This window comes from Zeus faber (genome assembly GCF_960531495.2).
Source record: "Zeus faber genome assembly, chromosome: 18".
In the NCBI taxonomy this organism is placed as follows: Eukaryota; Metazoa; Chordata; class Actinopteri; order Zeiformes; family Zeidae; genus Zeus; species Zeus faber.
Window position 1 is genome coordinate 25458825 of NC_137210.1, and position 13371 is coordinate 25472195.

General features: G+C 37.9%; 1 protein-coding gene across 1 annotated transcript in view; it reads right to left on the reverse strand.

The window, feature by feature from the left end:
- Positions 1–4469: 4469 nt before the first annotated feature.
- Positions 4470–13371, reverse strand: part of LOC307243960 (high affinity cGMP-specific 3',5'-cyclic phosphodiesterase 9A) — a gene marked incomplete at both ends in the record, with an annotated part of 16196 nt that continues 7294 nt past the window's right edge. Inside the window, 7 exons of the mRNA XM_080018930.1 lie at positions 4470–4619; positions 5559–5705; positions 6146–6250; positions 10383–10485; positions 11124–11191; positions 12157–12249; positions 12564–12686. Coding sequence (XP_079875056.1) covers positions 4470–4619; positions 5559–5705; positions 6146–6250; positions 10383–10485; positions 11124–11191; positions 12157–12249; positions 12564–12686 — 789 coding nt within the window. The remainder of the gene's footprint in view (positions 4620–5558; positions 5706–6145; positions 6251–10382; positions 10486–11123; positions 11192–12156; positions 12250–12563; positions 12687–13371) is intronic.

Genomic DNA, 13371 nt, shown 5'->3' on the forward strand with positions numbered 1-13371 from the left:
TCTATAATAATATCTATAGTATAATTTGAATATCTATAATAATATATATGAAATCATTTGAATATCTATAATAATGTCTATAATATCATTTGAATATCTATAATAATATCGAATGAATCATTTGAATATCTATAGTAATACCATAATATCATTTTAATATATATAATTATACATATAAAATAATTTGAATATCTATAATAAGATCTATTGAATAATTTGAATATCTATTATAATATCTTTAATATCATTTAAATATCTATAATATTATCCATAATAGCATGTTAATATCCATAATAACATATATAAAATAATTTTAATATCTATAAAAATATCTTAGATATAATTTGAATATATATAATATTATCCATAATATCATTTTAATATCCATAATAATATCTAATAAATAATTTGAATATTTATAATAATATCCATAATATCCTGTTAATATCCATCATAATATCTAATAAATAATTTGAATATTTATAATAATATCCATAATATGTTAATAGCCATAATATTATAATATTTATATCATTTTATTATTATATAATTTTTATATTTATAATTTTATTTTTAATATTTTATAATATTTTTTATCATAATAATATTTAATAAATCATTTTGATATCTAAAATAATATCTATAATATAATTTGAATATCTATAACAATCTTCTATTAAATCAATTGAATATCTATAATAATACCTATAATACAATTTGAATTTCTTTAATAATATCTAATGAATCATTTAAATATCTATAATAATATCTTTAATATCGTTTGAATATTTATAATAATATCCATAATATCATTTAAATATCTATAATTTTATATATTTTATCATTTCAATATCTATGATAATATCTTTAATAGGATTTGAATATTTATAATACTATCTATTAAATCATTTGAATATCTATAATAATATCCATAATATCATTTGAATATCTATAATAATATCTTTAATGTCATTTGAATATTGATAATAATATCTTTAATATAATTTGAGTATTTATAATAATATCCATAATATCATTTAAATATCTATAATTATTTATATTATATAATTTGAATATCTATGATAATATCTTTAATATGATTTGAATATCTATAATAATATCTATTAAATCATTTTAATATCCATAATAATATCTAATAAATCATTTTAATATCTATAATAATATATATGATATCATTTTAATATCCATAATAATATCTAATAAATCATTTGAATATCTATAATAATATATATGATATCATTTTAATATCCATAATAATATCTTATAAATCATTTGAATATCTATAATAATGTTAGGCCCACGGCCTCCCAGCGCCACTAGAGTTCGCTCTTGCCCCATCTGCAGCTTCCCCCTTGAGCCAATTGCACACACCTGGGATCAATTACCTGCATCACTCCGCACACTATTTAGTCTCCAGCTTCCCAGTCATCCATTGCCAGACCGTCAACTAGTCTTACCCGTGTTGTAGAGTTCCTAGTTCCTAGTTCCTAGTTCCTAGTTCCTAGTTCCTAGTTCCTAGTTCCTAGTGCTTGTTTCAAGCCCCTAGTTTATGTCTCTTTGTTTCGTCTTCCCTTTACCTGCTTGTCTCCTCTCGTCGACCCAGTCTGTCCGTCCCTCTCCATCCAGCCCGGTTCCCCGTCTCTCCACCCGGATCCTGGACCCCTCCTCCCGGTCATCGTCATCCCTGCCCAGCCCTGCTCCATCCCTGCCTGACCGGGTCCCCCCGGCCAGCTCCACCGTGTGGGCTTATAAATCAGAATCAGAAATACTTTAATAATCCCAGGGGGAAATTACTTTTGTTACAACTCCAAATCTACATACAACATATTTACATACAACATATAATAATTATTACGAAACATATTTATATATAAACATATCTATATACACATGGTAAAGTGTAAAATGTACAGTTAAAATGTGCAAAAAGAAGAAGGTGCAGAAGTGGAAGTCCGTGTTTTGAGCTCAGGTTACAGGAGGGGGAGTCTGACTCTGAGGGAGGCGTAGAGATTGAATAAACATCCTTCGTCTGCCTCCCGTCTCCCTGTGTCTTGCGTTTGGGTCTCTCCTAGCCCTGGTCGTGAAAAAGAATATATATCAAATCATTTGAATATCTATCATATTAAATGTATCATTTGAATATCTTTAATATCTGTAATATAATTGGAATATCTACAATATATATTAAATCATTTGAATATCTTTAATATCTATAATAGAATTTGAACATCTATATGTATGAAATTATTTGAATATCCATTATAATATATTTAAAATTTGAATATCTATATCATTTCAATATATATATAATTATATCTATCATTTTAATATGTATAAAATATAATTTGAATATCTATAATATCTTTATCATTTCAATATCGATCTAAATTCACATCATCACTCCAATTCAGCTTTATTGGCTGGACAACACATTCATAAATTCTATCAATGCAAAGAAAGAAAATATTCATAACAACAATAACATTAAGCTTCATTCATGCTGGTTCACACCATGACACTAAATTAAACAAAGTCATTAAGTCTCAGTCTCCCATAAATAAGGCTCACACTGCTTTCGTTTGGGTGTAGATTAAGGGATTCAGGAACCCTAATATGTGAAGGACACACAAGCAATTTTAAAAGTTCTAAAAGACACAACGATAGGGCGACAAAATTAATAACTCACTGACATGTACATATGAGTGAACCCTATTCTTTTTCTCATTCATAATCACATTATACGTATAAATAAATAACTGCAGTTCCTACTTTGACCACATGGTATCATAAGAATCCACTTTATTCTGGGACTGACTCAGAGGCAAAAACAAAATTCAAGGTTAAAGAGGTTTATTAGTCACAATTTCAAGGGAATAAAAAATTAAGTTTTGGGGCAGAGATAAAATAATAATTTTGAAAAGTGAACCAGGCATTAGTGGGTGATGAGATGTCACTATGGTGAATATTCCGGCTGTATTAATCTTGAAAATATCTGGAAATATAGGAAATCATTGAACAAATATACAGATATTGGTTGCCGATGTGTTGCTTTATGACCTAAAATCGAGTTAAAAATTAAGAAAAAAATCAACATTAATGTCCGAGGGAGAAATGTGTTAATTGAGTCAAAATTCATAAAGATGGTCTACATATGTAGTGAATTGCATAATTCACAATATCACAAAAAATAAACATTTCCCAATTTCTTACACCCACTTTGGACCCTCCCACCTTACTTTGGGCCATGTCAAGGTCACGTGACCTCCAAAGTCTGTTGGGGCTTTTTTTTCAGCCTATGATAATGAAAATTATACTGTATATATATATATATATATATATATATATATATATATATATATATATATATATATATATATATATATACACATACACACATATACATACATACATACATACATACATACATACACACACACTGTATGAACTGGGAGCAGCAGAAAGAAAAAGAAGATATATGAACTGCTTTCCCAATCCTATCTGATAGGGTTTTCTAAATTCTAGTACCCATGGCGCCCTACAACACAATTAAAATGTGTACAAAAGTGTGGAATGGGAAATAAAATGGGAATTTATTTTTTAAACGACAATTTATTATAAACATTTCTGATCACGACTACAGTTGTGGCCTTTATGTCAACTTCATTGTGTCCACTAGGTGGCATCACAGTGCACATTTTCTACAATTTCAAAGGGAAAAAAATCACATTCTTCACTTGATCAAACAGTGTAATAAAACCCATGTTATTGTGTCATTTATATTTTAGAAACACTTTCATTATTATTATTTTTTTAATGAACAGTCAGAGGACTGGAGCAATCCTCGCCCGAGCTGCAGAAAGACGACAAAATGTTAAAAACAATAATCAAAATGTATCATCATTTCTAAACATAATAAAATTTACATGTGAAACCTCAAGAGCAGCCTGGGTGTCTTGGTCACTTTGGGCTGCTCCTGGGGACCCCCAAAGTAGCACTGGGTGTCCTGGTCACTTCGGGTGGCTCCTGAGGGCCCCAAGAGCAGCCTGAGTGTCCTGGTCACTTTGGGCCACTCCTGGGGGCCCCCGGAGCAGCGTGGGTGTCCTGATCACTTTGGGCAGATCCTGGGGGCCTCCAGAACAGCTTGGGTGTCCTGGTCACTTTGGGCCGCTCCTGGGGGCGTCCAGATGAGGCTGGGTGTCCAGGTCACATTGAGTGGCTCCTAGGGGGCCTCCAGATGAGCTTGGGTGTTCTGGTCACTTTTGGCCACAGCTGGGCGCCTACAGACAAAGCTTGGTGTCCTGGTCACTTTGGGAGGCTCCTGAGGGCCCCCAGAGCAGCCTGGGTGTCCTGGTCACTTTGGGCCACTCCTGGGGAGCTAGAGAGCAGCCTGGGTGTCCTGGTCACGTTGGCTCCCTCTGGCGGCCTCCAGAGCAGCCTGGGTATCCTGGTCACTTTTGGCCGCTCCTGGGGGCCTCTCCGTCGGCCTCCTGGCTCCGGGTCTTGTCGCTCTGGGCTCTGCTCTGCTTCTCCCGTTCCAGAGCTTCCTCCATCTCTGTGTAGTAATCCAGAGCTTTCTGCACCGGTTGCAGGATGTGCTGCTGCGGGGGTAGAATGAGTATAGAAAACCACAGTACAGAATATTATAGAAAAACACAGTATAGAATAACACAGTATGGAATATTAGAGAATAACACCGTATGGAATATCACGGAATTATATATTATAGAAGAAATAATAATATCTGCACCAGCTGCAGGATGTGCTGCTGCAGGGTATCAATAACAATAACTACAGAAAAGATTCTTAATGATCATGTAGGCTGCTATGGTATAGAATGGAATAGCATAGAATAGTATGGTATAGTATCGGAAATAATAGAATAGTAAAGTATAGTATAGAAATAACAGAATTGCATAGAATAGAAAATAATAGTATGGTGCGATAGTATAGTATAGAACAGTTAAGATAATAATAGAATAATATAGTACAGTATAGAAAATATCAGAATAGTATTGAAAAGCATAGTATACTGTAGGACAGCATGGAATTGTGTCGTGTAGTATAGAATAAAATTGAGTAGTATGGACATCCACAGTATAGAACAGTCAATTAGTATAGAATAGTATATTATAATAGTAAAGTATAGAATCATTAATATAGCATAGTATATCATACAGTAATATAGAATAATGTCATACAGCATTGTTAATATTGAAGATCAAGGTAGTAGAAAGTATCAAAGTATAGAACTGCATAGTACAGAACAGCATAGTATAAAATAGCATAGTATAGATGTAGTTTAGAATAGAGTAGTATAGAATAATATAGTTTTACATTAAATGCATCATAAAGTATTTGGATATACAATTATGTATATAGTATATACCTGTATATTGTACATAATTCATGCTTGTTTGATTTTTTTTTTCAACATTTCATTTTTTAAATGTCACTTTAACCTGGGGAACACTCCATTTATTTATTGTGGTATTACTTATGAGGAGCACAGGAGCATGGTGAGGCTGTTTGGAACCCACCTCCAGGCAGGGGAAGAGGTTGGCCAGCTCCAGGAAGAGCGGGAAGAGCACGAAGCGGATGAAGCCGGTCTGCGACGAAGGCTTGGTCACCTTGTCCCGGTCCATGAAGGGGGTGACGGGGAGACCCTCCAGCTTCTCCATGTCACTCTGCCCATGTTGTAGCACACATGTTCACAGCTAAATACTGATTGTCACATCATTATTTTTTAATTGTCCTTGTTTTTACCTTTTATACAATTTTTGAATTGCCATTTTTGTTTTTTTATATATTTATTTATGTATGTGTTTATTGAGAAAGAATACATGGCAGCCCACTGCTCCTAGATAAGTCAGATACTAGGATGGGTAAATGCAGAGAAATTGAGAATTTCCCCATTGTGGGACTGATAAGGGTATATAAAAAATAAAATGTTTGATTTTTTTTTTCTTTATTAAAGTGCATTTAATTGTTTATTAAAAAAAAATTGGAAGATATATTCATTACTTTATGTATTTATTTTAATTTCTTTTTTTTTAAACCAATTTTTTATGGTTAAATGAGATCGGAGGACACTTGTTCCAAAACGATTCAAGGTCCCGTCATCTACCTGGTTGTAGAACTCCTGCAGCAGACAGTCCAGCCAGGGCTCAGCCACCTCCATGGGCCGTGCCTCGTTGGAGATGTCGCTCACTTTGATCAGGATCATCATCAGCTGTGGGGAAGAGTGGATAAGTAAGAGATAAGGTACAGCCAGCTGGTCATTATTACCCTGGTTCCCATCACCACCTCATCGCGGAGAAATAATAATAAAGCAATTGAATAAAAATAGCAAATGTCAATATATAAAAAAGTGTGAAAATATACAATAAACCGACAGTTCCATGTGGTGGCGTGTTGGTGATGTATAAAAGTTTGGCCACTTCCTGTCAAATTTTGTTGGTTTTTCATAAATTCCTGCTCCGTATGTGGAACGATTTGGATGAAACTTGAACCACAAGATATCTGCAAAGTCCCGGCTCTAACGACACCTGAACCGTGTTTTAGCCCAAAAAGTGGCAAGAAGAATAAAAATAATGATAAATATAGCTGCAGGCAGCAATACGCAGGGTCCAGTTTAGTCGGGCTAGGTACGTATTCGTTTTCCGGGTTCTCTGAAACAATTTTCAGAGTTTACATTTACATTCATGATGAAGTTCCCAACAACAAGGTTCCTTACACACAAATTAAACATTGCATGTCGCTCAGAGACATTTCCTCGACTTTTAAAACTTTTGGGACTAAACTTGGACAGGATTCAGATCCGTTGCTCTAGAGCTGCAAGCGAGCTCCATGTGCCAGTTTACTTTGCATGTCGCGTGTAAATATAAAAAAAAAATTCTCATTCATTGTTTTCCAATACTTTGTGATGTGCTTATCATACATGTTCAAATCACCATGAAAATATGATTTCTGGAGCACCAGAGGGCAAATATTAAAATAAACAGCTCAGGCATTTGAGTGGCTCCAAAATCTGCGTTCAATACCGCTGGGTAGATACCGATCGTAAAGGAACCAGTGCCATATTGAACCGGGTTTCAGTGCCCAACCCTAGTTACAATTTGCTCAACGCGCACTTACAGTACATCGCTGAATGTTACTCTTGTGTCATTCAGCTTAAATATCCCTCAAGGACGGTGTTTTAACAATTCCGATGGTTCCTGGATCATGCAGTGCGGACACAAAAGAAAGGGACGGTTCCTCCAAAGGTTTTTAGAACTTCCTGCAGTGCGAAAACATCTTCTTTGAACAATTACATTTTTCGGGGTAAAACGCAGCACGAGTTACTGTTTTCCGAGTTTCATTTAAACGCAGCACCGGCTCACGTTGTCTGTCTCGGTGTCGTCCTCACAAGTGGCTGGAGGGAAATTACTTCCGATAGACGAAGCTTGGACTTATATAACTTTGGATGATGTCACAATGTCATGATGATGTCACTCCTGAAACTAAATTACAATGTTTTTTTCACTAATTTTTGCCCCAAATGTAGATCAAATTGACTAAACTCGAACTATAAGACGTCTGAAACTTTCCGGTTCGGACGAGACCTCAACCGTACGTACGTGTGCGTACTGCTGTTGCTGTGTTTCAGATTCTATTAGCCCGAAAAATGCTGAGATTGAAAGAAAAAAAACAAAACTCTGAGCAATAACAATACGGGTTGGCCCCCTAATAATACAAACAAAAACCATAAGAGCTGGACCCCTAATAATACAAACAATAACCATAAGGACTGGATCCCTAATAATACGAACAATAACAATAGGGGCTGGACCACAAATAATAATAACAATAACAATAGGGGACCATCCCTGCTCGATGGACCCCTAATAAAATGTAGCTGCAGGGAGCAATACGCGTTCAACGGACGAGTGTGCTTTGGCTCACTGTTGTGGTGTGTTTCGTGACTGCAGAAGTTTGTTTATTCTGGCCTGGTTAAAGTGTATTTCTATGATGGGATGGTGTTTGCGGGCGTGGGTGGGTTTCCTACGCCGCAACTATAGCGGTTTTCATTCTGAAGTAGGGCTGCACTATTATGGCTAAAATGATAATCACGATTATTTATCACGATTATTAATCAATTTTGGGGAACAGAATTACTTTATGGCACTTTGTAAATCAGGACAAAACTGTCTTATAAAATAATAATGTATTTTATAAACCTATAAATAAATAAACGAACTGACTTAAATTGTAGAGGATGTATAGTCAAATAAATTGCATTTATTTGGCTACACCAAAAACAAAAAAAGAATGAAAATATTTCCAAACACATACAGTAAATACATGATCCATGTATTATGTGGTTTCTTATGGTTATTGTTACCAGTAATTATAATTCAGGAAGTTTGTATACATTGATATCTGTGTAATGTCTATAACTTCTGACAGTGATGTTATTGGGTTTTTATTTAGCAGAACTTACTCTTGTGCGTGTCAGTTGTCCTCAGAAGTGTATATAATTATGACATTTAATAGGCTGCGCTTTGTTTAATCCAATTGTCTTCTGGTAAAATAATACCTGTCACATTGTAAAGTCGTATGGTTAGGAGTTTGTATCTTATTATTCCTTTCGTTAAAGTCCAATCGCAGCTATATCTGTCATAGTCTTGCGCATAACTTGCACACGCACGCCGAACTGGATGAAACTCGAACGACGCCTTGTTGGAACCGCCCCGAATACACATCATATTCAGATTGTCTGTGGGTTCGTTGGATCCATGATGTCCATGAAGTTCTGCTGTCAGTCCCATCTGCGCATGCCGCCATCTTAGTGAGGTCCTGGTTGTTGACCAATCACTAGACTGCAATGCTATCATGTGACCTGTGCGCGGCGTCATTTGTGCATGCGTGGGCGTTGCGGCGCTGATAATAAAAATAAAAATAAAAACATTTTACTGAATGATTCCAATTATGGCCCCTTCGCGACTGGACCCCTAATAATCATCATGATCAACATCATCATCATTTCTGGTTCTTCAAGACAGAGCAATGCTTTCTACTCTTTTTACTCATTTTACTTTTCCTTTGCATTCTCAGCTTGGATCAAAGGTGTGAAGGAGGCAGCAGAATAACTTCTTAAAGTAAGATTTTTTTCCTAAAAGGCATTTTACTGATGCAGCGTTGCATTATGTCTTGCATGCCTGTAGCCAGCCTTGTGAAAGGTGTGGGTCTTTTCTTTCGTCATCCAAAAGTGATACCTTTGTCATTGTGAGTGCGGGAGATATTTTTTATTATCAGACGACCTTTTTGCGTGTCCTATCGAAGCACTGTTTGCACACTTGAGATTAGGCTGCAGGAGACCAGTGGATTTAATTCTACAAAATACACCGCACTGCACACTGGGCTTGGTCTTACAATTCCCTTGGCTAAATATCAAATATCACCTATGAAATCATGAATGACAATCAACAGAATATTCATGCAATGAAGTTTTTTTTTTCATCCTGGTGACATATGTCGATGGAGAAATGACCCAGGAACCAACCAGAAATTTGACCGAATCAATGTCACTACTTTTTAACAGAGCTGTATATTAAACCTACTCTGAAAAAGATTCAAGATTCAAGAGGTTTATTGGTCACATACATATACATACTTTCATACAGTATATGCAGTGAAATGCCAATGTCATTTGGTTGTTTGGTAAATGTCAATGTCAGTGACAAGATGCATGATGACTATTTCACTACGCCTTTTAAGGCATTATTACACATCTCTGTGGAAAACTCCATTCTAATTGGTCAATGGCTGCAATCAGCGGTCGCTTATTTCTGAGTAATGGCCGTTGTCACGGCAACCAGTTTTCTCTGCCTGGAATTACAGCCCTTCTATCACTCCACTTACATGCTAATGCTAATGCCATCACTAACTAGTGGCACCAACTTGTTACACTACATAGGAACTACAACAGAATTCTTCAACCCGACGTGTCTCTTCAATCCAGCGAGTCTCATGCGGCGAACACTTTGTGACCTTGTTGCGGCGTTAGCTACGTTGTGGTGGACCTATTTTCCTTCGTAGAACCGCGTAGGCCAGGCATACTCGTTCGGAAAACCACGTTGGAACAAATATTCTGCGCCGTATTCTTTTATTAAGTAAGTAGTCGTGAAATACGCGGGATAGTGCGTCGCCAGCCGGTCATTATCGCAAAAGAACCCCCTGCGGAGTGCCCTCCCCGACGGCCGTTATTTTGCGATAATGACCGTCTGGCTGCACATTATCTGCTTCTGCAGTTTACTTAGTGGTGGCCGTTTCCAATCGGAGCAACGTGTTGGCTCGATCCTGACATTTTATCGAGGTCTTACCACATCTTTGTGCTCCTTGTTGCTGAAGTCGAAAACAGGCAGGATGGACTTGAACTTGTTGAGGATTTCGTTGTGTCTCGTCATGTCGGTGGCCAGGATGCATCTGGATTTGGGGAATAACCGGTAAACAGCCGGCAACTGATAAGAACAGCGTGTTTTCCACCTCCAGAGGTGGATCGTTCCAGGTCCAGAAAGTTTTAAAAATATATCCCGTTTCCATGTTTTAGATCCAGCCCTGCACTGATCCACCTGGTTCCCCTCTTCACTCGGACTTTCTGGGTTGTTCGCTCCAAATCCCGGAGCTGAATTTTGTTTTCTGAACCTGGATTTTTCACTTCTGCGATGCCTTAAATGACGTGTTGTTTAGCACCATAAACTACGATTTGAGCCATTTTAACAACTTTTCCTCGAAACAGCCAAGAGTTTTGAAGATAAGATAATACTTAAATAATCTTGCGAAATTCTGGAAATTGTGAGGCATGAGATTCCATTATAACAGCCCAAATGCTCTGTTGCTAGGACATGTATAGACTAGTCAACTATACCAGTGTCTGGTTGTTTTCTGTAATGTTATATTATATAACGTGCTTTGAAGCTCAGTTCTTTGGTACCGTCTTCTTAGTCAATGTTCTGAGTTCTGAGCAAAGCCCTGCTTTAGTTTTACACCTTCAGTTGCCAGTTCAATTCTAATGGAGAAAATAACATGTTCACCACAGGACTGACACACAAAGACCAACTCACTTGATGATTCCCTCCCTGATCCGCTTGTACTGCTCCATCGTCAGGTTCCTGAAGATGTTGCTCTCCGTCTGTTGAGGGAGGAACATGTCCATCTGTTGTAAAGGTTAAGGGTTTGGCTCTTTTAAGGAGATTGGGCTCTTTCGTCCAACTCTTTGTTTGTTTGTTCGATTCGGCTAGTGTAACGATTCAGAAGAATTGATTCGGCTCTGAGTTGTGAAAACTTTGTTGTCAAAATGATTCGTTTAGGAGGAATGCAAAGCCACATTCAGTCACATACAATATTAGTTATGCTGTGGCGTGGGGGTGGTGTGGTTTGAGCAGCCACACCTGTCTTTGGTCTGGGTAATTGGGCCTGGGACCAGGGTGGCTGTGCGCCTGTTGCTCATTAGAGTAATCAACAGGCAACTGGTAAAACCCTCATCCCCACACACACACACCGGAGAGGAGCCCTTGTCATGACATGTTGCCCATTTGCTCCGGGCTTGTTCCACCGAGCCCACTCTCTACGCGGAAACTGGTGTGTTTTCAACCCCATCGCCTGTGTCTCCATGTCGTCCTAAATAAACAATTTTGAGCGAATGAAATGGTTCTCGTGAGAATTTCGTTCATAACTCAGAGCTGAGCCAATTGTTCTGGCCCGTTACAGCGACTGAATCAAACGAACGGCGAGTCGGACAAATTGAATAAATCTTTCGACTCACTCGTCACCCGTGAAGAGACGAATCTCCCAAAACAGCCAGACTTTTCATTGCTATTCGCGAGGAGAAGACTCGGTGCAGGGATTGAGGCGCCTGCGTCACTTGCAACCCTCTGCTCGTTACGCTTAAGATTCAAGTCTCATCGGTGCACCCTGGGTGTCTGGCTGCAGTTACAAGCAAATGACTCTGTTGTCGGAGTGACTCACGACTCCCAAGTCATATAAATGGTTTGGTCGCTACAAACGAATCGTTTTTCGAGTCGCGCACCACGAATCTGTCCGTCGCGGTCAGAAACACCACAGCAACACGTGCAAAGTGTCAGACGGAGCCTTTACCTTCTCCAGGATCTCAAAGGCCACGGCACAGTGGTGGTTCTCCAGCGGAGAGATGTCGTTGTAGCGTAACGCCAGCTCAGTCCGCGCATTTATCTGAAAAGTTAAATCGCAGGACCCCATTTGGCATGAGTGCCAGTTGAGCACTTTCCACCAACAGTGGAAATGGCAAATAGATGAGCACATGCAGAACGCAAACACCTTGAATGGCTGTTTCTCATAAAGTGCCAGCTAAAGAAATATGGAATAAATACCAAATGCTGCATGGGATATTTAACAAAATAATCGTATAGATTACCACTTTAAATTGGGAGGGAAAAGGGGTCCATGCACTCAATTTCTCCCCTGGTTTGTACCAGTATAAACAGAACATACTGTATGTGCAGGTGTTTTGGTCTCCCACCTCCTACCTGGTAGGCGTTGTTGTATCCCGTGTGGTCAAGGTCATGGCACACCGCCGAGGTCAGCAAGGTCAGCAGGTCGATGGCGTCCAACTTGCTCTTAAGGTCGGTCATCCAGATCAGACCGTACATCTGGCGGGGGGTGAAGGGTCAAAACCATCACAAGAGAGTCTGGTTTTAAAGTTGGTTAAAAACATCTGAAACTAGGTTCATACATTGCGATGAAATGGATTAAATTAAAACGAAATATGGTTATGGTTGACAAATTACATTAAAAATGATATCTATTTTAGAAATATGAATTATGAATTTCACATCATTATAATTGGACTTTTTCTGAAAATGTATTTGAAAATGACGCGGCAAACCAAGCTTTTGCCTAATTGTCTCACTGAGAGGATTAGGATTAGCATTTTCAGCATGACTTGAGTTTTCTAAGCCCTGGTGACACACACAATCACTCATACTTTATCCTAAAAGTGAGAAAGTGTCTGTCTACCTCCTGTAGTCCACAGAGTCCTGCCTCACGGTGTCTCTGTGGAAGGAAACCACTCCGTGTGGAAGTTCCCAACAACACGCTTCCATTGAAACGTATTCAACACGCCATGTCCCTCAGAGACATTTCATCAACATTTTAAACCTTTGGGACTAAAATAAAACAGACACGATGGCCTGGAGCCGCAAGCGAACTCCACGTGTGAGCTTACAAAAACAGAATATGTTTTGGATTGTTTTTGAATCCTTCATTTTGTGTTACGACTGGCTCAGAATGGTTAGATGGAACAGAATGTGTTTATATTTAGAAAAAGGGCGAAAT